The sequence below is a fragment of the Astatotilapia calliptera genome, chromosome 7 (genome assembly GCF_900246225.1).
Source record: "Astatotilapia calliptera chromosome 7, fAstCal1.2, whole genome shotgun sequence".
Taxonomy (NCBI): domain Eukaryota; kingdom Metazoa; phylum Chordata; class Actinopteri; order Cichliformes; family Cichlidae; genus Astatotilapia; species Astatotilapia calliptera.
This window is the reverse complement of record NC_039308.1, coordinates 21,184,575-21,211,444: the sequence shown is the minus strand read 5'-3', so window position 1 is coordinate 21,211,444 and position 26,870 is coordinate 21,184,575. Positions and strand designations below refer to the sequence as shown.

Genomic DNA, 26,870 nt, shown 5'->3' with positions numbered 1-26,870 from the left:
TTTTACTCGACTAGTCATTAGAGACTGTGCACAGAGTGAGTCATCTCGCTTTGGAACCAAAACCACGCCCACATTTCTCCCACAATTCCCTGGTTCCGTAAACAAATATCGGAAGCTAGCTGTTTGAGGTGTCGTGCATACTGTGAATTAAAATCTGACGATAGAGCTAAAGTAGAACCCAGACAGCGCTGTTGGTGTTACTTGCAATTACATTACGTTTAGTAATGCTACTGAGCTAGCTGGCTAGCTTAATAGCATAACTGACGATATTTAAGGTTCCTACTGTTTAAGTACACGTGAATATAAATATATATATATAACAATGTCTGGACCAAATGGAGATCCAAACATCTCTCCGGACGATGGTATTATAAACGACGAAGATGATTTCGGCGAAGAAGGTAAAACAACAAAAGCTTTCATTGTAAGTGATGTTAGCAATCATTAGAGCCGCTGGGCCACTCCAGTGATTGTTAGAACAAACGTTTGTTCTAACAATCACTGGAGTGGCCCAGAGTAACTAGTGTACACTAGTTACTTTTTGGTTAATTTTAATTACGTATGCGGGTATTTGTGGGCGTGATTTGGATTTATGTAAAAGTCCATCCTTAAAACTTTTGTATGAATCAATTGGGTAATTAGCAGCCATGTTCAATAAAATGAAGCAACTGTAAAGATTCATGGGCCAAAGTTCCTCCAAAACAATGTAGGACACTGAGAAGGTCATACAGAAAACAGTGACTTCTGCTTAAGAGGTTTCTAAAAACTGTTGAATCATGGGTTGTGCTTAGTGCTTCACAGACCTGCACAGAGTCAGAAAATTTTCAGAAAAGGTGTCACAGTAACTACACTCAACATTCACCTTCATGTAAACATCCCTGCCTGACTAAACACCCCCACCAGTGCCTCTTCATGGCGGTTGTGTTGTCAAATAAATATAACTAAAGTGGTTTTCATATTTGCCTCATTTTCAGTTTTCTGTAATAACCTTGGTGATGAATACTGGACTGTTAAATTGCTGGTATGTTATTTTTTTATTTAAAAGAAACAAACAAAAGGTAACTGAAGCCAAAAACGGTCAACTTTCATAGCATTATCCTGTCTTTCATTGAAAACAATATAAATTTAATTTATATGATCAAAAACCGTTAAACTCTTTATTCAGTCGTTGCTCTTTAAATTGCCAAACAAAGCAAACTAACCTATGCTGCTCGTCCACAGAGTATTCTGCCATCAACAACATGCTAGATCAGATCAACTCTTACCTCGATGACCTGGAGGAGCGGAACGACGCTCTTAATGGCAAACTGCACGAACTGATGGAGTCAAATCGGCAAGCTCGACTGGAATTCAGAGCCCAGTTGTTGGCCCCCCCAAAGGAGGAGGATGTGGAGGAGCACTGTCCCACAGCAGATGGGGAGTCCTCCTCAACCAGCAAGGAGGACATAAACGAGGATAAAGAAGGCTTGCAAATGAATGACATGAATATTTAGATCAGGAGGTTAAATTAAGGAAAAAGCCGGGATAGAAATATTATGAAAGTTGACTAAACTCCTGAAAGCTGTCATTTGGACTAGTGACCCTTTATCTTCATAGTCGATGCTCACATCAGTAGGCGTGTGCGATAGATTACATCTCCTCTTTTGCAGAGCTCATTCCGGTTTCTCCTTTGGCAATGTGCCGATGTAACTAACCTCAAACAACTTCTCATGCAAGCTGGATGTTACATCAACTTCTTTAATTTCACTGCAGACTTTATAAATCTAAAGCCAGATGTGCCGCTTTGTATTGGGAAGAAAAGGCTCAGGATTACCGTATGTGGGAGGTCACAATGCTAAGTCCTAAAGCAAGAAAACGACTAAATATATATATTTTTAAAGTTGGTATTAAAACATGGTCTTTGATAAACAAGGTTCAAACTACAGGATCAACCTTAAATCTTTCCAGATTCTGTACCTAAATATTGTTTTGATACAGATGTCATATGAACAACTTCTCAAGCATTTGAGTCAGTCCTTGTTAAACAGAAAGACTCCACTTCCTCAATTGTTTCATCGCATTATTAGCTTTGCAATTCTTATACCTTCCCAAAAAGTAAATAGGAAGCATTGGACTCTCATATGTATTATAATGCTTGTTGTGCATCCTAACTGTAAACGCTGTGCTGTGTTCAGTGTCTGTTAAGTGTTTGCTGTAAAATCAAAAAAACGAAACGTTGGAATTATGAGACATTTTTAATATAAATTAAGATGACTCCCAAACAGAAAACAAACATCCAAAAATACAATAAACTTCCAGCAGTTAGAAAACATCACCAGTTTGTTCATCTCAATTTGTCAGTAGCTGAATAAAAATACAATAAGAAACGTACAGCTTTGTTTGAAGTCATCCTTTACATGCCCTTTTTTGCCTCTCCGTTCTGTTTCGGAGTTTAAAAGCACAGATTAGATCACGTCTCCTTCATTCAGAGAGAATACAACACTAATCATGTGACAGTCGCTGACGTGACTACAAGGGTTGCTACGTGTGTCAGTCAGTCCTCTGTGGTTGATAATAGGTTTCTCTAAAACACAGGGTGAAATGTTTCCAGAGCAGAGCGCTGGTTATGATGAAGGAAGTGGTGCTTCCTGTTTCACCCTCACCTGTGAGTAACACCTCTGGATAATCTACAGGACTCTTTGCTACATTTTAATTGATAGTTTTGTACTATCGCCCAACTGTGTTTCTACTCTTGGTACAGCAACTAAAATAAAACGATGGTAAACTGGAGTCAAATAAGCAGCAACTTAAAACAATGACATTGGGCTGTGAATGCTTTTAAAAAGGATGAGTGGAAAACAATTGTTTTTATCTAAATGTAGCCTGCGCCATCGATTCTGACCTGGAAGCGACAGCATAGCGTTTAAACTGAAAAACAAGATGCAGACAAAGTGCATGCAGCCTTATGCAAACGAGAAGAATCGTCATTTAGATTAAGTGCCTTACTGCTAGAAGAGAAGCCCTTTATTTTTGGCTGCTGGCGGCCTTTTAAAAATACACATACTCTTCACCAGACTATATTTTGACGACAGTGCTTTCAGTGTCAAGGGAACCACTGCTGACTGCCTTGTTATTTTTGTTGCCCAAAACATAATCAGCAACATCAAATTAAACCCCAAATCCCAGCCATTCATAAAAAAAGAAGATAAAATGCTGTGAACCAGGCTGCGATCAGATCCACGATTCAGCTTTTTTTGTTCGCTCAGTCCATGTGCCACTAAGACCTGTTTGTTTTAAAACAAATGTTGACACCTGCTCAAGTATGCATTGTGCTTACATTCTACATTTCACCATGTGCTATGTGTGATTAGCCAGTGTCTCCACTTTACCATCAGTCCAGTCTTTTATACTGGTAGGTTGTACTAACCATCAGTCACCTAGCTAGCCAGAGAATTAGCGCAAAAAAATAAATAAAATAAAGACAGAAAGAGAAAAGCTGGTAATGAGCCATCTAAGACTCCTGATTCTTGAGGACAACAGGGTGGAAAATTAGCACTTTGGCGAACAGTCTTAATTTTAAATGTCACTGGAGGAATTCAGCTTAGGAAGAAAAGAGTAAAAACCAAAACAAAACTATGGATTCGTCTATATCTGCAAATTTGATTGTATATTAAAACTTGCATTTAGCTTTCTTTTTTTTTTTTTTTTTTTGCAACCAAGCAGCATTTCCTAATTCCAAACTACATCCTTCATGTATACAGTAAAAGTCACAATACCCTTTGTTTTTTTTAGTTAGTATGCAAACAACACTATGTGCAGTTTTAATTCAGCACAGCAAATATTAGGTTTTAAAAAATACAATGTCTGAACCAAAGCACAGATTTGGAATGATAGAATAAAGCCAATTAAACCTCAATGGGACCATGGGCCATTATATCCAAAGATATATACATTTTATATATATTTATTTTCCTGTCACCTGTTGAAGCAACAGCCTCTATGAATTTCTGTCGTAGTGCGACTACACAAATAAGCACAATCTGCTTAGTTGCAGTTTTCCAGAGACCAAAGTACGGGAATCAGTTCAAAGAGGGCATCAAATACAAGGATGTTCTCGTTGTTAAAAAAAAAGGGGGAAAAAAAGGGAAAAAAAAAAAAGGTCTATTTAGTTGTTCTGATTATACTGATACTAAACACAAATGCTTTAAGTTCAATATCTACTTCATCTTTTTATTTTTGACTAGATGACTTTATAATGTGTAATCTGATAGTGATGGCTGACGCTGGCCCACATTTTCCAACTGAAAGCCAAAATTAAGAGCTTCGCCCGCAATTGTGTTAATTTCTCACCCTGGGAGAGCGATTCACATGAGAAGTCCTGTTCTCTGTGCATTTAATTCCAACTTTCCAGTGCGGTGAGGAGCTCGACCGCCAACTCCTTGGTCTCTGTTCCATGGAAGCACCTCTTTAGTCACATCCTGTCAGTGGTTGTGATTGTACCTGTTTCTTTTCTGTGCACATCATTTCCTCATCGCCTGTTTGCCGCCCTTCCCGACCTGCGTCTGGGTGCTTTCCCCGTCCCAATCTTTTTCCCCTGGGTTGCAGGGGCTTCTCTCTCCTCCAACTCTTCAGTGGCATCCTCTGCAGAGGCTGATGGCTCAGAGTCCATGTCCACACTACTGCTGGCGGGCACCTCAGCAGGGGATGTGTCCATGTTGCTAGTGATGGTTGCTGAGGTGGTAGACAAGTCCTCTGAGGTTGCCTCAGGTTCGGCCAGCTTTCCCTTTTCCTCGCCCTGTATCTGCATTTTAAGTTGGGTGAGCGTGACAACGGGCTGCAAGGATTTAAGGTTCGTCGCTAAATCTGTGTCATCAGAGAGTAGATTTTTATCCGAACAGTCTGAGGCAGTTTCATTTATGTGCATGAGCCCGTCAGCAGGTTGGACAGATTCTCTCGAATCTTCAGCATCTTCACCTTTTCGACTCACCAAAGCTTTGTACCTCTGTGGGGGGAAAAAACCCAGCATAAAAATACTGGATTATGCCTCTAGATATACACTCATGCAGCTTGTTTCCCCGGGAGATTAATGTACACACTGGCCTTTTAAGAGCTCACATATGCCTAGATTAAGGCTGCAGTTATGCAATAAAAAAAATTTCAAAACAACTGAATGCAAATAGTAATGTTGTTATCTTTAAGCTTAAAACTTAAACCGACAAACCTTAAGATTCTCAAAGTGCTGCAATGATTTGCAGTGGCCGTGCAGGGCAGAAGACTCAAAGTTGTAAAACTTGTTGCAAAGCTTGCAGATAAAACCTGCGACTGGAACTAAAAAACTGGACCCTGTGACGAAGGAAATGAGAAACTAAACATCACAAAGATACTAAATATCAGAGAAGAGAAAGCAGGAGTGGAAAAAAAAAAAAACACAGGAGTGCCTCTCTCACCATAGACTGTGTCAGGGTCATACTGCTCATCACTGGACACGTCAGTCGCTTCTTTAAGGGAGGACCAGCCGTCCTGCATCAGTGAAATGTGTTACTGCAGAGATTCTCTTAAACCAGTTCTGAACCAAGGGTTGTACATTTGCCAATCATCTCACTGAAGGAAATCACCAATAATAATTTATATGCAGCTCACCTCTCCATCTCCTTGATTACTCAATCCTTTCTCCTCCTCAGTCCCCTCCTCTGTTTCTAATGAAAAACCTTCTGTGCCCAATGAAGCAAGTTTGGCGAAGGCCTCACAATCCGTTTCCTGGAGCTAGAAACGAGAAAACTGAAGTGAGAATTTTACCTCATCTATGTATACAAACTCGATTAGTCTCTATATAGTTATGAATATAAATAGTTGTGAATATAAATGTATTGTATTGTATTTGGCAAAAGAAGCTTTTCTTTACTGGAACACTGGTGATTTTCCTTTGGGGAGGTCAAAACCTCTCTCATGTGTGCCAAAATTTTCTAAATAAAGAAACATCTTTTCCTCTGGGAAAACATTTGTTGATGTGTAAAAGAAAGAACAAAAGGATTTCTTTCCCACCTTCTGTCTGTGCTCCTGGGACTGCAAGTGCTCCAAAAACATCTGGGAGTTCTTGAAGTGTTTCTTGCAGATGGCACAGGAGGACATGTCTGTTTTACTGGCAAGCTGAGGACATGGAGCAGAGCATTTTCAACACTACTCAAAATATTTTCTAATATTTCTTGAACTTTACTTTTGCGCTATGTAGTGAGAAACTGATGTACCTTGTGTTCCTCTGTGCGACGGTGGTCGGCGATGCTACTCGTGAAGTGTGTGAGACAGGTGGCACACCAACGCTTCAAGTCTTTCTTCTCCCTGCAATGAACACAGGACATCCTTTGTAAGGGTCGCCCTCTACGTTCAAACTTAATATGACACACAGGAGGAAGGAGGTGGTCTCTGAAGGAGTTTAATTAAAACGTGCAAATATGCCACACCTTTTAAAGCTGCTATGCTTTTCATAAAGAAATCTGCAAATAACTGACCCATCTTTGTTTGCTCCCTGTAGAGACTCCTGCACCCGAGGCAGCAGGGTGACGAGGCAGGCATTGCTCATGTGTTGGATCTCCATCATCCTCTGCTGGTGGGAAATGCTGTTCATATGACTCCTGAAGTTCTAGCACACAAAGGGAAGAACATTAATGACAAAAGAGTGGAGTTAAAATATTATTATTAATGCTCACCATTAACCTACTTGCTGGTTGTGGCAGGTGGTGCTGCAAAGATAACAGTAGAACTTGCTGGAGCCCTCTGCCACACCCTCCTCCTCTTCATCCTGGCTCTCAGGCAAAGCTACTGGGGCATCTTTGCTCTGTGAAGTTTCCTCTGCTGGTAAATTAGCCTGCCGGTCACCCTCACTAGGCCTGCCAGAGGGGGACGGGGCTGACGAACAGCTATGCAGCTACAAACAAGAACCACGAGTGTTGAACTTTTATGAAAAATGTATAAAAATCAACAAGACTTTAGTTCTTTAGGTACATGAAAAACAATATGTTCTCTATGATCTGAACATCAAAAACAAAAGGCTCCTCTCACCTCACCAACTTTGGTCTCCTCGAGTGCGTCGACAATGTCTGATCCTGTTCGGGAGCCACTTTCTTCCAGAGCGATGCATTCTTGTGATAAAGAGACACCCAATAAGAGTTCACCTCGAAAGACCCCAACAATAACACAGAGTACCGTGTAAAGGTCTTGAATCACCCCTCATTTCTTTATATTTTGGTCAGGAAATGGGTGCAGTATTTTAACTGAAACGTGTACATATAGACATGAAAATGCAGTATATAAGGCAAGAACAGAGTTTGTACAACTCTAATGAGCCTGAAAGTCAATATTTGGTTTGAAAACTTTTATTCTTGAACACAGCCTGAACCCTCTTAGGCAGCTTTCTTGTAATTTCCTTTTTACCTTCAGGGTGGACATCCTCTGTGTTGTTGCTACACTCCGAGGAAAGAGCTTCCGCATCTATGTTTGCCGTAGTGACGGCCTCGGCAGCTCCCTGTTCTGTGGGCTTCTCCAACCTGAAAGACAAGAAAAAAACATTTCTGTTTAGCAAAGTTTCACCATTTTTTTAATGCTATGAATTTCAAATAACTGAGTAAGAAAAAGAACACATTTATAAATTTGTTTTTTGCCTTCTTAAAACTGGTGAGAGGAAAAAACCAAAACCCATTTCTTTCCTTTTTTTGGTCAAATACAAGAAATTACATTTTCCAGAAATAGAGAGTGCAGTTTTCTAATACAGCTAGCAGCAATAAACAGGCTTTCCCCACCATTCTGTCCTCTTTTTCTTCACTGCAGGTTCTTCAAGTTGCTCCTCAGATAGTTGTGTTGGCCCATCCAGTCCTCCCGTAGCACCATCTGTGGGTGAAAAACAAAACCAAAGGGAAAAAGAAAATATTTAACTCTGATATTCTTCAAGTACTTTGTACAAAAAGTTTAAATTCACATGGCATTTAGCTAACACTATAACTCAGCTTCCATCCTAACTAATTACTATGTTTCTGATATGGGTGAATTGCAGCTCTACCTGCTTGAGTCTTGCCATTAGCTCCAGTGGTACTGCTAGCTGCTGCTGGTTGCTCATCTGAGCTCCCTGCTGCCATCTGCTCACTGTCCCGCTTACGATCTGGCTGTCGATTTGCAGCATCCTACTCACAGAGACAAATCACATGAAAACTAGAAAATAATGATCCATCGTAGCCGAAAAACTTTATCTACGCAGTTTTTTTGAGGGATACATTCCTGAAACATTATGTAAATTTGTGCACTGACTCTATAGTGCACCTACTTATTTGTTGAGAATAAATGAAAATCCTGATTCTTATCATTTGTCATACATTCACACTGCTTACAACAAAGATAATTACACTAACACAAATAATCAAAAACATGCCGTACTGTCCAAGCCTGATCACTCGGATGGTAATCTGAGCTCACTCAAAAACCCACACAATGGACAAAGTAACTGCAATAGCGCTGTTATAAATACCGCGGAAGACGAAGAAGAGGAGGCAGAGGATGCTGAGGAGGTGGTGGTGTTGTTGTTGTTGTTGAAGTAGCGGGGATGTGGGTGGAAGGGTCGTGTAGCTGGGAAACCCATGATGGGAGACTTGATAGCCATGCCCATGGGAACCGGCCCGAGCAGGGACGACCTGTTCCCTGCTGTGAAGAACTGCCGAAACTGCTGCCCACCCATCCCAAAGCCCCGCATGTTACCTGCACACAAGTACAACAAGAAAGGAAATTATTATAAGGGCTTGCTTTAAATAAAAAACAATATACATGAAAATGTCACGTGACATCTTCTGCTCTTTGAGATTTCCAGGTATTGCCATTTTTATGCTATTCACTCACACCGTACCCTGCATCTGCTGCATCAGTAAAGCACCCTGCAGCATGGGATTGGGGGCGATGATGGTTGTCTGCGAGGCATGGCTCAGGTTGACCATCCGGGGAGGGGGTGCTGTCTGGGGGGCAACAGGAATGGTTCTAGGAAAGAAATACACACAAGAAAGTAACATGTCTTATTATTTAAAAATTCACATCCTCACTCAAATCTGCAGCTAAAGGCAGAGCGTCTGGGGTAAATGACAAATCCATCAGAGCCATGGAAATGTTTTCCGCCTTCTTAACAACCTGAGAATTTATTTTACATGCATCCATCATACTAAAGCTGGCTTGACAGATTTTGCTGCCACCTTCGCTTATTCTCAGAATAAAGATGAGGAAAGAGAATAAAATATTGTAGTTTAAGTGAGGATTAAAAACAGAGAAATAAAAAGCTTCCTTCTAAAAAAGGTTGGGACCAAAAAAAAAAAAAAAAAAAAATTATATATATATATATATATATATATATATATATATATATATATATATATATATATATATATATATATATATATGAACATAATTTGCTTATTGTTTAAAACCCACATCTTATGGATAACTGCAGAAAGACAACATAAATAATGTTGAAAATGAGAAACTATGTTGTTTTTTGAAGAATACGTGCTCTTAGTTTGATGTGTAGTGTAAAAGCAAAGTGCTTGAACATCTCATAATTAATTACATTAAGTAGCAACACGCCTGGATATAAAAATAACATGCCAGAACTTAACCAGTCTTTCATCTACAGTAAACAATATCATTAAAAAATTCTGAGAATCAGCCAAGCAAGATGGAGCACCGTTGCCTCACAGCAAGAAGGTCCTGGTTTTGAATCATGTGGCGACTTGTCCAAGGTGTACCCCTCCTCTCGCCCTATGAGAGCTAGGATAGGCTCCAGCTCTCTCCAGCACCCGAGAATCAAAGACAATTTCCATGTGCAACGGACTAGGCTAAAAACCAGTATTAACGGCCACAATCTTCAGAGTCTGGACTCAAAACAGACGCGATTATGTAGTGGAATCACTGCTTAAGCTCACAAACACTTGTGAAAACCACTGCCGATGAGAAACATCTGCTGCTGAATTGACCAAATGCAATTTAAAACCTCACAATTTAAAGGGAAAAAAACCCCAAAACAACAACAACAACAACAACATATATTTATGAAAAAAGATCCAAAATTATCAATGCCTTCTCTAAGCACCAGCTGACTTAACAGGAGACAAACAATACCAAACAATCTGCAGCAAGGTTTAGCAGGAAGTGTCTGGATGCTAAGATTGACACACAGAGGCGAATTCTTTATACACATTACTGACATCAAGTTAAATTTAAGCAGATATATACCGGTATATATATTTTAAAGGCTTATTTATATAAGACAGCTTTATCGCCTTTATATGGCTTTCAAATCGGTGCACTGCGTTACAGTGAACAAGTAATTAGATTACCTGTTACCTGTAATGAGATTATAGGCTGGTTGACTGTGGAAGATGCCATAACAAATGTGATGTGATTTTGTGTTATTGGTCTGAGGTCAGAAATCCTGCAGCAAACGTTTTATATAACGCGTAAAAGAGGGATAATAACACATAACCTTTGAGTAATCTAGATAACAATGGAAGGCAGCAGTCAAAATAAACATCAAATACTGTCAGACCACTAATTAAATATCTGAAATGATAAATGTAGCCGTAACAGGTGTTGGGACGGGCAGTTAGCATACAGGTCATCCAGAGGGCCTTACATTATCCCCGGTCTTGAGTTAACAGGCTTACCGGGGTGTCTGGTGGTGATGGGCCACATGGTGTCCGGGAGGCGGCTGCGGCGGGGGAGGCGGAGGCTGCTGCTGCTGGAAAAGTTGCTGTAGTTGCCTCAGTTGCTGGTGAAACTGTTGCTGTTGCTGCTGATGGATGTGCGGATTGAACATCACGGGCTCTGATTTAATCCGTTACGTTGCAACGAGTTGTCAGAGCCGTCAATGTGTGGCACCTCTTAGGACAGAGGATCTCTTGTTGGGAGGAAGAAAAACGTGATTACTTGCTCTGCTATCAGACCAACTATTTGTTGTTAAGGCACACTTAATGACAGTGCGCACCTCCTGTCAGACAACAGGTCGCTCTCATATTTCATTATGACAACTAGCTAGCGTTAGCATAGGAGCTAACAATAATGAACTTTTTGGTTTGCTAAGTTTACTTTCATTTCCGCCACCATTCCGCTTCATACAGATAGCCGCTACGCTGTCAGAGAAAGCAGAATGGTACGCTAAATATGCCCACAATATCGAGCCTATGTTGATAACTGAAGTGTAGCTACATCTTCCATAAAATGAACGAAGCTAACGCTACATTAGCCATAGCCGCTCAGTCACTGAACCAAACAAGTTAGCTTAGCATAGCATTCAACTAACTCAAAGACAAACCTCTCCTGTAGGGACTGCTTTGTCGTATTTAGCCTCCTACAGCTGCCCCCAGAGACGTAAACCTCGCCGGGTGTTAATTGTCAACGTAAAACCAAACCGAAGAGTTAAACACTCGCTCTTTACAGCAACGGTGCAACTTGCACAAAAACTGAAGCCATAACCTCTGATCAAACCGGTGGACCGTGTCACCCCCTAGTGGCTGCCTGGAGAACTGAAAACGCATGATGGACGTAGAATGACCAGGCTTCGAAATGTCGTTTTTATTACATTTATTTGTTGTTGTTGTTGTTGTTGTTGTTGTTGTTGTTGTTTTGTTTTATACTCTACAGTTATTATTTTATCTATTAGCTAATGCGACATAGTTAATAAAAATAAAGCTTTTTAGAGGTGAACATTAAATAGCAGAATACAACTTAGCACCTGTGGCACTGTTTACATTACTGTATACTGTCATGTTGGTTGTAGCTTGAGCTCGTTATGTTTTTCAATCTAGCTATGTTGCAAATAACCACCGCTGAAAATTAATTTCTATAGGACAGTGTTCGCCTAGTCTTTCACTCTTTGTTTTTGGCTCTTGTTCTTCTAATATGTGTTTATGCAGTCATGTGTTTGTGTGTTTAATTGTGTAAACATATACTTAATGTGTGATTTTAACCAACCACTGAAGCATTTTGTAACTGTATGTTAAAAAGAGCTGCACAAATAAAGTTGTTGTTATTATTATTATCGTTATATTTAATAAAGTATCAAAAAATAAGGTAATAAAATGTACATTTTCATAATGGAAACTGAGAGCAAATCACAAATTTAAACACAACATAAATATAAAAGGGCATTCAAATTCGCTCAGGTGAGTTAAAAAATATTTATTTTAATATGAAAAATACTCTGGTTTTTTTTTTTTGTTTTCAAATTGCAAATTATTTATGTGAGAGAAATCTACCAGTGTCACCACCTAGCGGTGGGTGTGGAGTACTGCAGGGATCTCCTGGTAAAATACAAGAGCTCATCCTCCTCCTCCCCCCCTGCGGTGCTTGGAGAGGAGAGTGTTGGAGAGAGTGCTGGCTTGAGATGATCTGACACACCGAAGAGCACCGTAAATGAGGAAGCAGAGCGAGAAGTGAGCCGGTGAGTGCGCGCAGACTAGAACGCCCTCTGAACGCTCTGAGGGGGGTGAGGAGGGGCGCAGAGGAAGATAAAGCCATATATCCGTCCCTGTTCTGTCAAGGAAGCTAGCCCATCATCCTCTCGCAAAGATGGGGAACCGGGGAATGGAGGATTTGATTCCTCTGGTGAACCGCATGCAGGATGCTTTCTCGGCCATTGGGCAAAACGCAAACCTGGACCTGCCGCAGATCGCCGTGGTGGGAGGACAGAGCGCCGGGAAGAGCTCGGTGCTGGAGAACTTCGTCGGGAAGTAAGTAGGCTTTTCCAGGCTGTAGTGGATGCTGGCGCGCCTCTGGTGCACCGCGCAAGAAGGAGCTCTTACATCTAAGTCCCCATCCCCCCCGGCCAGGTTTAAATACACAAAGCCTCCACTTAGACCCGAAAGCTTCAAATTAAACGCGCATTCAACGCACTTTCTGTCGTTTCAAAGCCTCGAGCACACCGTGAGGCAGATTATTTTGTTAGGCCTTCATAAATCCCCAGAGTAGTTTATCTGTTAACTACCTTGTGATGCATTCAAGAACCACATATTCAAGTTACAATGACTTATTATGATCTTGTTATGATCCCCGTGCTTGATATAAGTTTTCAAACGTGCCCGCTTTGTTGTTGAACGACTTCGGTTAAAGGAAAATTTTCATTGTAAATCCACTGACATCTGTGACAAAGGCAGGGTTAGTTTGGAAGCTGACTTCCTGTGCAGCATGCACTGTCACAGCTTGCTTGGTGGAGGTGTTGTTTCTGTAGCAAGGCTCCCATTTTGTTGCCCAAAGGCTATTTAATCCTGAGCAGGGAAGGGTGCAGGATGATGCCCGCTGTGTGTATGTGTCAGTGAAGAGGCTTTGGCTTTAGCCTCGCAAACATGCAAGGCTTTTTCATTCTGCCACAACTGCTGTGCTGATGATACAAAACACAGGAAGGGAACAGAATCTGGAGTATGCAAGGCTGCTGTGTGACCTTGCACGCACACACACACACACACACACACACACACACACACACACACACACACACACACACACACACACACACACACACACACAGAATGAGAGTCCACCTGAGCTTTGAGCCCTTCCAGCTCAGCTCATCCATCTGTCTGCCCGTGCTTATAATGCTGTAAATGAAGCTTACTGCATGCAGACAGCACTGATGGTGCTTCTATCTGTCAGTCTGCTCCTGCTTTCTTGTATTTCGCTGGATCTGAAGATTTTTTTTAATGGGTTCAAAGATGCGCCCCACACACACACATACACTGTGTGATTCAGCAGTATTTCCTGCTTAAGCAAGGGCATAGTGTATGCAAACTGTGGCTCCGAGCCAGCTCACCCCAACATTCAACAAGGCCTTGGTATTCCAAGACAAAATGCCATCTATCCCACTGGACACAGAGGGAAAGGATCCATCTGTTAGGCATAGCTCTGTAGGTCTACCTAGTTCACCACATGGGCTCTATAATCCCCATCTTAAATGGTAGTAGGTGAGGCTGACCTGCTGTTTACCTGTAAGTGTACTCTACACCGTACCTGCTGTAAAAATAAAGGAATTCATTACAAAAATGTTCAGATGTTTCTGAATAAAGGTGAGAACTTGCAGTTATATATGGAGATTATAGTTGTAACACTAAACTAACAGTACAAAAGCAACCGGTGCTGACACTAGTATACTGCAAAGCATCGACAGCTATTCTACACAACGCAATACAACAAGAAACCGCTGCTGTAGATTATAGTAAGTGCACTGTTTGAATGAACATTTTATTTCTGGCAAATCTACCTGCAAACTTAGCTCAAAATTCAGAATAAAAGTCTGGAATGAAAAGCACATTAAGTTAAAGTGAGCTAAACATTCATATCTGCTACTGGCATCTTATTACTAATGTAACTCCTCGCTTTTGAGCCTTTTTATTCCCAGTAATAGCTATTAAATTGATCTCTTCACCCTCACAATTGGGCCACGCTGTGCTGCACTCACGCATCTGTTGTCATAGAAACAGCTTTGCGCCTTATTATGCTGTTTTACCCAAAGGAGCAATGGTTTAGAAAAATGATGAGATTTTAAACTTTATTACACAAAGGTGGTGGATTTCAATGCCAAGCGGGTGATTTGTAGGAACTGCGGTCTTTGGCGTCTCGTGAAAATTTGTGGCCTGCTGCGTTTTTGGGCTGCCAGCTTTCCTCGTCCAGCTGCAGTGACGTAGCTCAGGCTCTCCCATCCTCCTGATCGTCCTCTGCTTCACCTCCCCCACTGACCCATCGTGTTTTCTGACTAAACACATTTTTTCAATACGCTGCATTTACACGTGCCACAGCTTCTCTTTTTTCTATTTCCCCGTCTCTAATAGTGAATTGTGTTGGTGCCTTGCAGAAAGTCCAGCTTTCATTAAACTGCTTCTATTTCATAATTCTTATGTCAATAAAAACAAACAGGGTGCTATTGATTTTATTCCTGGTTCAAACTGCCGAACCCCACCTTCAATGTGTCTTTTATGGTTATCTCAGACAGCCAATAACAACATACAGAAAACTGCTGCATCAGTTTAATGGCTGTTTACAGCTTGTCTGTTGCTCAGCTGAACTGGATGTCATTTTAGGGGGAAAGTGAGAACAGGAATGAGAGATAGATAAGTGAACAGGTTCATTCGACCCTTGTGATCGTAAACAAACAGCTTTTTCTATGTAGCTGTTAAAGGATTTAGGTTAAAACTAACAACTACACAGTTAAAGAAATGCTTTCAAAAAGGGTTTGAGAGACAGTTTTCCTCACTGGTGGATTAGATTTTGATTTGGTGATGCTACGTGTCTGGTAGGTGTGACAAAGACAGTTAAAACCATTTGAGATATTCTGTCCTAACCTCACAAGAGCACAGGAGCAGTAATCAAACGTACCTGTTAGTCTTTATCGTCTGTCCTTTACTGTTATTGCTCACGGTGCTTCTTACAGTTCAGTGTGTCTCCTCTCAGTTTAAACTCTGATTCCCCAACTCATGAATCTCTAAATTGAAGTTCTACTTGGCAGTGAGGTTAAACTAAAAACATGATCATAACAAACACACTAACGCACCGTGCCAGCACAAATCAAGACGCACAGTCATCACAATGCGTTTGTACTTTGAAGTATTTCTCTTTAATCGCTTCTTTCATCACCAACCATTTTCTTGTCACGACTAAAGTAGATGCAACTGCTTCTTTTTACTTTTCCTCTTTAAACCAATAAATGGGAAACTTATTTCGATATTTCTTTATGGCAACAAACAGTGATGAAACAGATGAAACTGATAGATGCCACTGTAGTTTCATCCAGGCCAGACATCTGAGGGTATTTGATCTGCAGTAAAAAATTGTTTAATGTTTGTCTTTTAATTGACAATAAATGAGCTATCTGGCCTTCTGCAGATTTATTTCTCTCCATGTTGACCCGGCCGAATCGTTGGCTTGCCTGTCTGGCAGTAAACAAGACATGATTATGCATATGAATTTGAGCTCATCCGCTCTTTCTCATTTGTGGCCATTTCCCAGTCAGTAATTAAGGCTCCCACAGGTCTAATTATCTCAGACAAAGCAAGAGAGCTCTACTCGTCTTCGTTGCCAAACACTTGCAGTGCCAGCTGAGTGAGACCTGTTAGTACCCAGTAACCGTGAGGGTGGGGGTAAATCCAGTATTGTTACATGTGTAGCGTAGCATTTATGTTAAAGGAAGAAAAACAGTTCATACACTGAACGTTGGAGGAAAACAGAATGAGGTGATTTAGAAAGTCAAAGAAAAAACAGTCACTAAAATGGAAAAGCAGCAGCTGTGTGCTGCAGATATCTTTCAGTAAAATGAAATTTTCTTACTGAATTCATTGTTAGTCGGATGACTCTGCTGATGGGACAAATCCACATAGGATGGCATAGAAAGCTATTACAGAAAATAACCAGGATGTTCAAGATCAGTATGTTGAGTTTATCAGGAGAGCTCGGTAGTCGCTGTGAATGATGTTTGCAAAGGCTTAGCTGCAAGGTTTGCTCAGTTTCAGCACCACGGACAGCTCTTTGACTGATTCCTCTGGAAAAAGCCAAATGCTGATTTTATCATTGGAAGTGAGGGTTGCTCTTCAGCTCTTCGTGTATTATAGTCATGTCATTATGGAAGATTAAAAGGGGCCAGTCAGTGGATTATAGAAACAATAGCTTTTTTTTTAGCAGAGGATTCATGCTTGTATCGAAACAGGCCAGGAGATGTCCCGCAGTCTTTCTTAGGATTGCCTAAGGGAATAATGAGTCATATGAGTGGTGAGAAAATGGTGATAATAGGAATGTTTGCCTTTCATGCACCGAAGCCCAAAGATTGTTTTATGCTGAGGTGTGTCAGGTGTTTTGTTATCAGTGCAGGCTGTGAGCACTGGAATAGCCCAGTAACATAAAACTCCAACATATGTTTTTTTTTTCTCTCCCTGCTGCCATCACTGTTTTAACCCTCTCGAGGCAGGCGTTGCCGATTTGCAACAGTTAAAAACTAACAACCTGATTACCCCACATACATGTTTTATGAGTTTGTTTTACTCAGAAGTACCACTGCAGGACTTGGTTGTGCATTAGCAACAAAAGAGTTAATTTGAGCCTGAGAGGGTTAGCCCCAGCATAGGGTTTAAGATACATACCTGTTTCCACATGTTACATAACACTGAAAGGGTGTAAAGTGTTCTGATGAGCAGCAGCAGGATATTATCCTGTCACTAGATTAAAGCCTTTACTATGTTCAAATCAAAGCCCAGTGGGAGGTGGTGGGGGGATGTAGAGGCCTAACTTAATTAATTGCTTATGAAGAATAATGTGAGTGAGTCTCATGCCTAAAACGTGAATCGTTTTCTTTGATTCCACTGGATGTGATCAGCAAAGTTAGACTTGTAGAGTTCGTAATAGCGCTAATTAATCAAGTGGTAACATTTTACTTTACTTTCCCCGTAGTGTTAACGTCTTGCATGATTCTGAGTGAAATGGACTAGTAAAGAAAGCAGAGACTTGAGGGATTTGACGGTTGAACAAATATAACAAGCAAGATCTTTCTTCTTGGTTTAAATTGATATCTGCTAATTTTCCATCTATTTACACTCACTGGACACTTTATTAGATAAACCTGTTCAACAGCTTCTTAACACAAAGGTCTAATCAGACAATCACATTGCATTTAGGTGTGTAGACAGGGTTAAGATGACCCGCTGAAGTTTAAACTGAGCATCAAAGTGGGGAAGAAAGGTGATTTGGTGTCAGCTAAAAACATGAAATTGAGGCTACGATTCATATAGGCTTACCAAATTTGGACATCAGAAGACTGGGGAAAAGTTTGTCTGATCTAATCAGATTTCTGCTGTAACATTCACATGGTAGGGTCAGAATTTGGTGTTGTAGCATAGATCCACCCTGCCCTTCATCAATGGTTCATGCTGGTGGTGGTGTGATGGTGTAGGGGATATTTTCTAGGAACACCCTGGGGCTCTTAGTAGCCATTGAGCATCATATTAACCCTGCAGGTAGTATTATTGCTGACCATGTCCTTTATGAATGTAGTGCATGACATGATTTACATCATGGATGTGCAGCTGACAAATCTGCAGCAACCGTGAGATGCTATCATGTCAATATGGACCTAAATCTCTGAGGAATGTTTCCAGAGAGTCGCTGAATCTCTGCCATGAAGAATGACGGCAGTTCTGAAGTAAAATTGGGGTCCAGCACAGTACTAGCTAGGTAAAATAAACTCTATTCAGACATTGGTAAATAAAGAAGCAACACAAGACTTTCGGAATAATTTTTTTCATTAGTTACAACTTTACATGACATGTTTTTTATTAACCGATTAATTGTTTGGTCAAAATGTCTTATTTTGTTTGATAAATCTTCCAGATAAAGCAAATAAAAGTGGGAAATCCTCACAGATGAGAAGCTGGAAACAGATAGTGTTTAGTAAATTCAAACTGAAACAATACCTCAGCTCCATTTAGTACCAAATAAAAAAATGTTGTTTCAAGGAAACTTCTAAGGAAATCATGAGGCATTTATGGGACTTAAATGCAGTAATTAAATATGCCTTAAAGAGCGAGTTAAAGTGTAGAAACAGTAGAAAGTGTGGGCATAGTAGGAGCGGTGAAGCAGTTGGAGAGAGACAGAGAGAAGAGAGGACATCATTCGTTCTGATACTGCTACAGAGGATTACCACTAATCTCTGTTTGGGCCGGAGCTCGCCTCCAACACATTCTCCCATTGGCTCCGGTCTAATCTCGATGCCCACATATCCAACAAACGCCCTTTCATTGGCTCCACCTTCCAGTGTGGTTTATGGGAATATGTGTGCACGTGTGCGTCCATTATTCACCAGTAAAAACAGTGTCCTTCTGCCAAAACACAAACGCTGCCGGGAGGGAAAATTGCCTGTTTGTGCTGGTGCACCGCTGTCAGGACTCCTAATGCTGCACGCATTAGAACGGGATTAGATGAGGCTCAGTGTCTGACTGTGTCTGGGAATCGGAAGTGAGGTGACGCACTTGCTGAGAGCAACAGAGCTGCATACTGAGCTGGAGTTGTGGGGAATATTACAGTGTCTTATAGAGAGTATCTAAAACATATACAAGGCATACCCATCCTGGGTGAATACCAAATACTCCATCCTGGGGGCTGTAGTTGTTGACGTACTGTTTAATTATTATGTAAGATTTCTTTAAAGTGGAGCTCTTTGTACTGATTAAAACAGTCAGGTCTACACGAGGGAATAAGACAGTCTGTGTGCATGTGTGCACTCGTCCTGGCATTTATTTGTACACCACTGAGAGGGTAGACTTTATTACAAAAAGCAGTGAGTCACTACTCCACAGCAGCTGGCGCTTACTAGCTGCGTAGGCGTGTTTTTGTGTGTTTGTGCACAACATCAAGTGATGGAGGCTTAGCCCGAGTGCCTCCAAAAGTCAAATCTATCAGGTTCTTTTCTTTGAGTGTTTTTGAACCTAAAAATACATCAGTTTGTTTAATCTGCTTTGAGTTGCTGCAGCTGCAGGAGACACACATGCTTCACACATGCTCAAGCACCTTCCTCCTCTTTTCACTGTGCTCACAACTGATTAGTTTTGATGGTTTTATGGTATCCTGCGATATATACACAGTATATCTACATAGAGACTGAGGGAAATGCAGATTTAGAACTGCTGCAGAGCACTACATACTGGGGGCTAATTTTGTGTTTTTCATAAAGTCACTTGACGAAACAATTAAGGGTGAGTGCCATATGGCCATATGCATCCAACACGACACATTAGTTTCATATACAGTCATTTAAGAAGAAAGCACGGCTTCTTTCAAGTCCAATGTTTTGGTCATAATAAAAACCATCTGATGAATAAAAATACTGACATATTATTTAATTCTTTGTTTATTCGTTCATTTAAAAAGGTAAACAGCAGCTAGGTGCTGATAATTAAATGTACATGATTAGCAGCCGTTGCTGCCCATCAGTCTCGGAATGGTTAAAAGGCTATTTCCAAACAAATTTATGTCCATCATTCTACAGCAAGAAGGATTATTCAAATGGAAAACATTCAAGACAGCTGTCAGTCCTTCCAGGAGTGGATGTCCTCCAAGGTCAGCGTGAAACTGTAAACTCCCTAACAGCGACTTCTCAGGATCTTCAGGCCTCAGTTTGCATGTTAAATCTTAAAGTACATAAAAGTACAATTAGAAAAAAGTGAACAAGTTTTGTTTGGAAGGAAGGAAGGAAAAATCCTCTTATCTTTAAGAAGAACATGGCTGCACAGCTTAGATTTGCAACGTTGCATCTGAAAAATCCACAAGACTCCTATGAGGGGAGATGTTTGGTCATAATGCAGAGCTTTGGAGTTGTAATGCACAGTACTGTGTTTGGCAAAAAGCAAACACAGCACATCAGCACAACCACTTCGTACAAGCTGTCAAACACAGTGGAGACATGATGATGATGATGATCACAGGACCCGGTCACCTTGCAGTCACTGGATTGACCATGAACTCCTGGCTTTACAAAAGTATTTTAGGGTCAGATGTGAGGCCGTCTGTCTGAGAGCTAAAGCTACGCTGAACTTGGGTGATGAAACTGGACGATGATCCCAAGCAAGCAAGAAAATCTCCAACAGAATGGCTAAAAAAAGAGAAAAGAATCAAGTATTTGCAATGGCCAAACTTCCTGCACAACAATGTGAGAGATTGATAAAGTGATAAAGAAACGATGGTTCTGCAAGCTTTTGAATCATTGTGTTTATGTAGTTTTTCACAGGAATGCTTCTTTGTTTTGGCTTGGATTCTGTTAACTAGATAATGACACAGTGTTTTTATTGCATATGTTGTTGTTCAGTTCAGGTTCTATTGAAGTAATCTCAGAACCTGCTAAGGACCGGGTGATTTTCTTATTATGTCCTGATACAAGAAACCTTAGAGTCGAATGAGGGTGTACTTTCTTTCTTTACATGATTGTAAGGGTGTATGTCTTCCTGCTGCCTACTGCTCACACGGATTGTTCGACAGGTCCATTCATCAATCTATGCAAATGAAGAATATTACCAATAATGTATTTCCCAGATACAATGGTTAGGACTCAAAGTGCTCAGTGCACTTACACTGTGCGTGAGTGCTTGCAGAAGATATTTAATGTACCTAAATACAGACAGCGTGTTTCTCTGTACGTCTCTTTGTGTCGTTAAAACAAATCATCTCGTGTCAGCTTTGTTTGTTCATTTTTCTTTTTTTTAAAAGTGTGCTGTGGTGATTATTTCAGAACATCTGGCACTCACACAACCATGACTGTTTCCAGTCCCTCACCTCACTGTGGGGGATGTATCTGAGGAGGGTTGGGGGTGGGTGGAGCTGGCATCCTGTCTGAAGAAGACATTAGGTGATGAGCAATTAAGAAATGAGGATGTTGATGGTGTTTTCAGGGATATGACCGTTTCCTTGGCAATGCAGAGGAAATATGGGTGTTTGGGAGTGGAGCGAGAGGAAGACCCGCAGTCAAGACCATCTGTCTGCTGGGCAGGTAGAAGAAAGGACAGACACACAAACAGTGGATGATGAGAGATCTGGTTTGCTTTGTTCTACAGGCACCAACAGAAGAGCGCTGGCTCTGAAACAGCGCTCAGAATAAAGCGCTCTGCTGCTGCTGGGTTCAGAGTAGCAGCTGTTGCTAATTAGCAAACAGATTTCACACGTCTTTGTTGATAGTCGTTGATAGTCAAAGCTTGCTGATCGTGGTCTAAGAGATGTGCTGGATTAATATCTGCACAACTCAGCAACCTGCAGTTTTAGGATTTATGAGATTATATCACACGGTTCAGTCTTTCAGAAAGGGACACTTTCTTCAAGTTAGAAATCCTGTATTATCTGGGGTTTTTTTAGTTTTTGGATGAATTTGAGAGTATCTTACTACCAATTTCTTGCTTGTTCTCTTATAGTATTATGCTGTTGTGCTTCTTGGCCAGTTCCACATCATAAGAAGAGAACAAGAAGAACAATTAACAGGGAAATGTTCATTATTGAGCTTAAAGGTGCTGGTAGGCAGATACTTACAGCAGTTTAAGCACAGACAGATCAGACTAATGATATCTCAGTGTAACATCCTTATGTGCTTTTTGACAGACTTCCCACTGTGCTCACCAACTTTCACATCAGATCGGTGAATTCGTCAGAGAACACAGCTCAGACCTGATTAACTCTCATCTCATGACTCCGAGTTGCCTCAGGCTTTGCCTCAGGTTCAAACAGAGACCTCATCTATTTCTTATGAATGTTACATTCAGTTTCCCAGTGTTGAGCTCTCTCATCAGATACTGAACAGTTTGTCTTTGCATTGTGCAAATTGAAAACGTTTTGTAGCTTGATTGCATTTGTGTCATTAAGCTGAGGTGACTGCAAGTAAGGTTCACTTGAAACTGTTGGAGAGAAAACTGGAAAACCTCGCATCGCTGAGAAATTGGTGTCACATCAGCTGAGGGGCACAGGGTGTAAGAGGTGAGCTGACGCTGATGCTGCATCTGAATAGCTCCAGGAAAAAAGAGATATTGTGCAATGGAAAGCATAGCTGTCCGACAGGCAGGCATCTGGATGAGCTGCTTTACAGCTCAGACACACACAATCAGTGTCAGTAGCTGTATGCAGAACACATTCATTTGCATGGACACATACAGTTAATACCTCAATTCAATAATCAGAAATAAGCAGCAGAAATAAGCATATCAAACACCTGTTTCATTCTTAATTTGTCACCCTTCACGTGATTTAGCTGTGATGTTCATTAGTCATGTTTCGGTGGTTTTTGGTTAAAATATACTGATTCTTTAAAAAATTAAAAGCATCAAAACACACAAAACTAAACTCTAAACGGTTCCATGAAGGCACTGCCTATTCAACGAATCATAAAGTGGTGAGTGGCAACTGTTAAATATTGGTCAGAATAGTAATCCAACTCTTGGAAACCTGCAATCTGTCTGTAAGCCACCAGATGGCAATAGCTGTGGTTGCAATAAAAAGTCTTCCCATCCTATAGAGATCTATGGGAAAATGACTCTGTCTTAACCTCTGTAAACAACTTGCTGCAGACTTTATGGAGTCACTCACTCATTTGGGGTCATACTGAATAAAACATTAAATCTGTTTTGTAAATCTTGATCATACCTTGTTTCAGAATGGACGATCACATGTGGTAAAAAAAAAAAAAACCAGGACGTCTGCTTGTTCACAACTAGTCAATCAAAAGGCATTAGCCAATGAGCAATTTTTCTGTCTGTGGCTGTAGTATGGCATAAACATAAACGAACCAGCCGTCTTCGCTCCTTATTTAGGGTTTGGTCATCACACTCGAGGCAGTCATCTTTGGACTATACAAGGGCCACTAATCACAGCTAATGAGCGCGTGCACACTCCAGTTAGCATATTCTTTCTCACATTATGCAGCTGTTTTATTAAAAGCAAAGAAACTTGATTTGACTCGATTTTCACTTAATACCTGCTCGCTGCTCATTGCCATCACATTCCGAAGACTGTTCTTACAAGCTGTAAACTGAATGAATTGAATTGAATTTAAATTACTTCATTTTATTCAACATGACGATTTGCTGTCTCTCAGGTTTAGTGACCTGCTGAAGGGCAAAACGAGGAACATGAAGATGTCAGTTTGAATCTATTTTCGTTTATTTCATACGACTAATTTAAAAGTTAGAACAGGGTCTAACTGGTAATGAAAGAGTTTTTAATTTGAGACATAATTCAACATGTATCAGTGATGGATCAACTGAAGCTTGACCTGTATTTTGTTGCTATTTTATTGCTTATTTCCTGCTGTATTGAATGCACTCCCAAAACTGATCCCTGTAGAAAACAGCTAAGTGGCCTGGTGGCCTCGTTATTTTCATTCACTGACTCTTCTCTGTTCTTTTCTCCTGCTGCTGTCACATCATTGATGACACAACCTTTCATTTTTCTGAATGGATTTGTTTGCTTTTTATATTTGGAGTAAATTATGAGGATGGCACAGTAACTGTACTTTGTTATTGTAGCCCTGCAGCATTGTGGTTGTTTTCACTGACCATCATCTCTGCCATCCATCTGTTGTGTTGCAGGGATTTTCTTCCCCGTGGCTCTGGCATTGTGACCCGCCGTCCTCTGGTCCTGCAGCTGATGAACTCGCCCACCGGTAAAGCTCACCAAATTCCTTTGAAATTGCATAATGGTTTATCTTGACTGCTTCACTGACTGGCTAATCATATTTGATATCTACAGCTGATCAGACAGCTGTTCTATTTGTACAGAAATCTTGACATCTTGAAATCTGTCTTGACATTTTATTGGGAACTGTGCATCACTCTGAATACATGTGGTAAAGATGGCTGATTTGAGTCTGTTTATTCTTATTAACCAGTGACGCTGAAAAAGCCGGAGAGCTACTGTAACGGTGATTGCACTAGTTTTCTTGTGTCTAATGCTTTGAAATAAGTAAAAGGTATAAACATAATACAGTGTTTAATGAATTTATTACACGACCTGTCATAAAAACAAGAAAAGACAAGTATTTTACAAATGTGTCAAAGTCTGTCATCTGGCACAGTCTATTTCATTTAAGACTAAAAGGAAGGTTTTCACTTACTTCTGTCCTTTTAAGTGCGTCTCGATTTCCTAAAGTCAGCATGTAGTTGAATGAACTGCATCTTAGTTCACTTCACAGATTTACATTTAACATCTTTGTGTCAACAGAGAGTCCAGCTGCCTTTAATATTTTACTTCTACACTGCAAAAACTCAAAATCTTACCAAGTATATTTGTCTTATTTCTAGTCAAAATTATCTCATTACACTTAAAATAAGACACAATCAGCTACAGGGCAACATTTCAGTAAGCTAAAGGAACTTGTTTCAAGACAGTGAATCTTGAAACTAGAGAAAAACTAGAGATTTTTCACTTGTTCCATTGGCAGATTTTTTCACTTATTTTAAGCTAAAATATCTTGTATTAAGTGAAAAAATCTGCCAATGGAACAAGTGAAAAATCTCTAGTTTTTCTCTAGTTTCAAGATTCTCTGTCTTGAAACAAGTTCCTTTAGCTTACTGAAATGTTGCCCTGTAGCTGATTGTGTCTTATTTTAAGTGTAATGAGATAATTTTGACTAGAAATAAGACAAATATACTTGGTAAGATTTTGAGTTTTTGCAGTGTATTCCAAAGGCTGCCACATCCACATCCCTCTTCATTCTCTTCAGACACAGGAGCTTCATTCTTGGCCAAACCTTCCGTCTCCTCTCATCACGTTCTTGGCCTTTATTTATTTATTTTTATTTGTTTGAAATGTAGCTGTTATAACATCCCCTGTCATTTTATTATTTGTTGCTGAGCCTTCCTGGAAAGACACAACACTTGGGAAAGTAGACAGCTTTTAACCCACTCTCCCATCACCCACCCAACCCTGGCTCCTCCTGGAGTCTAATAAGTCCCCCTATCCTCAGAGGAAAACCATCCGTGCACATTTGCCATTCTCTCTATAGACTTGCGATGACATCATCCTCCCATTACCATAGTTACACGTTGTTACATTGATTCAGGATCTAGCAGAGAGTGTTTTCTCACAGCGTAGTCATGGTGCGAATCATAAATTACTTTGCGTTAATCTAAAATCAATACGTGGTCGCAGCAACCGTTACTTCATGAATCAAGCTCTAACTGAGTTATCTAACAGTTTTTATCTGTCTTAAGTCTCATCCAAGGACACATCACTTTGCAGCTGAGCGTCGTTCACTATGATCGACATTCAAAACCTTTAATTTCCCATGAACAAAAATCATGTTAAAAGGGTTTGATTCAACTCTCTGTTTACCGTCTTTGCTGTTCACCTCACCGGATCTTCTGATATTCTGTCACATTACTTTCATTTGTGTCTCACTTTTTTGCCGTTTCTTCCAGAATTCGCCGAGTTCCTGCACTGTAAGGGTAAAAAGTTTATAGATTTTGATGAGGTCCGGCAGGAGATCGAGGCGGAGACGGATCGCGCGACTGGAGCCAACAAGGGAATCTCCCCTGTGCCCATCAACCTGCGTGTTTACTCTCCGCACGGTGAGGCTGACGCAGTTTTATTCCACACACACTGAAGATTTAATCTGTGTGTAGAGCATCAATAAGTTTAGTTTTGAATTGGCTTTGTGTTTTCTCTTCTTTCTTTTCTTTTTTACCCTCACAGTGCTGAACCTGACACTTGTGGACCTGCCGGGGATGACCAAGGTGCCGGTGGGTGACCAGCCTGCTGACATTGAATTTCAGATAAGAGACATGTTAATGCAGTTTGTCACCAAGGAGAACTGTCTGATGCTGGCCGTCTCCCCGGCCAACTCTGACCTGGCCAACTCCGACGCTTTAAAGATTGCCAAAGAGGTCGACCCTCAGGGTGAGTTTACACACATGTAAAGAAGCTAATAGGAGTTTTATAAGTCTTTGAAATGATGTTTCATTTATAATTGCTCTTTGTATCATCCTAGTTATTTTTATACAGATGCACATAATGAAATACTGTTGGTAAATTTGCGTGACTGGGTCAGGTTTAAGGACCATCGGTGTGATCACCAAGCTGGACCTGATGGATGAGGGGACCGATGCTAAAGACATCTTGGAGAATAAGCTGCTTCCACTCAGGAGAGGTGCGTAATACCTCGACAGCACGCTCACACAAAAAGTAGCACCTTTTCTGTCTCCTTCAGGTCGGTCGCAACGACGCACTGTTTCCCCCTTGTGGTAACTCAGAGCTTTTCAGTGCTTCCAACATCTGCAACGAAGAACAGAAACAGGGCCAAAGGATGTGGGAGAGCGTGTAAGAAATCAAAAGACAGACAAAGGGGTGAAAGAGAGGAAGAGCTGGAAGGA

General features: G+C 40.7%; 3 protein-coding genes across 19 annotated transcripts in view; 2 read left to right on the top strand and 1 right to left on the bottom strand.

Moving 5' to 3' along the window:
* The first annotated feature begins 84 nt into the window (after positions 1 to 84).
* Positions 85 to 2,370, top strand: bbln (bublin coiled coil protein). The gene is made up of 2 exons (XM_026173739.1): positions 85 to 401; positions 1,222 to 2,370. Exons 1-2 carry the CDS (start codon positions 323 to 325, stop codon positions 1,491 to 1,493), a joined length of 351 nt encoding a protein of 116 aa, XP_026029524.1. The 5' UTR covers positions 85 to 322; the 3' UTR covers positions 1,494 to 2,370.
* A 1,301-nt stretch (positions 2,371 to 3,671) lies between these two features.
* ciz1a (cdkn1a interacting zinc finger protein 1a) lies at positions 3,672 to 11,533 on the bottom strand. The gene is made up of 16 exons (XM_026173735.1): positions 11,315 to 11,533; positions 10,668 to 10,900; positions 8,864 to 8,991; positions 8,492 to 8,718; positions 8,030 to 8,150; positions 7,773 to 7,860; positions 7,408 to 7,520; positions 7,036 to 7,115; positions 6,695 to 6,901; positions 6,486 to 6,616; positions 6,225 to 6,315; positions 6,022 to 6,126; positions 5,620 to 5,742; positions 5,427 to 5,499; positions 5,201 to 5,322; positions 3,672 to 4,981 (listed from the first exon to the last, which is right to left on the bottom strand). Exons 2-16 carry the CDS (start codon positions 10,817 to 10,819, stop codon positions 4,508 to 4,510), a joined length of 2,235 nt encoding a protein of 744 aa, XP_026029520.1. The 5' UTR covers positions 10,820 to 10,900; positions 11,315 to 11,533; the 3' UTR covers positions 3,672 to 4,507.
* A 774-nt stretch (positions 11,534 to 12,307) lies between these two features.
* Positions 12,308 to 26,870, top strand: part of dnm1a (dynamin 1a) — a 50,258-nt gene continuing 35,695 nt past the window's right edge. For 7 of the 17 annotated variants that reach the window (XM_026173718.1, XM_026173725.1, XM_026173729.1 and 4 more), the window contains exons 1-5: positions 12,311 to 12,731; positions 24,090 to 24,163; positions 25,920 to 26,069; positions 26,194 to 26,397; positions 26,549 to 26,647. In XM_026173718.1, coding sequence (XP_026029503.1) covers positions 12,571 to 12,731; positions 24,090 to 24,163; positions 25,920 to 26,069; positions 26,194 to 26,397; positions 26,549 to 26,647 — 688 coding nt within the window. In that variant the 5' untranslated portion in view covers positions 12,311 to 12,570. Of the gene's footprint in view, positions 12,732 to 24,089; positions 24,164 to 25,919; positions 26,070 to 26,193; positions 26,398 to 26,548; positions 26,648 to 26,870 lie in introns of all 17 variants that reach the window. The other 10 variants (XM_026173721.1, XM_026173727.1, XM_026173716.1 and 7 more) reach the window with 4 other exon arrangements.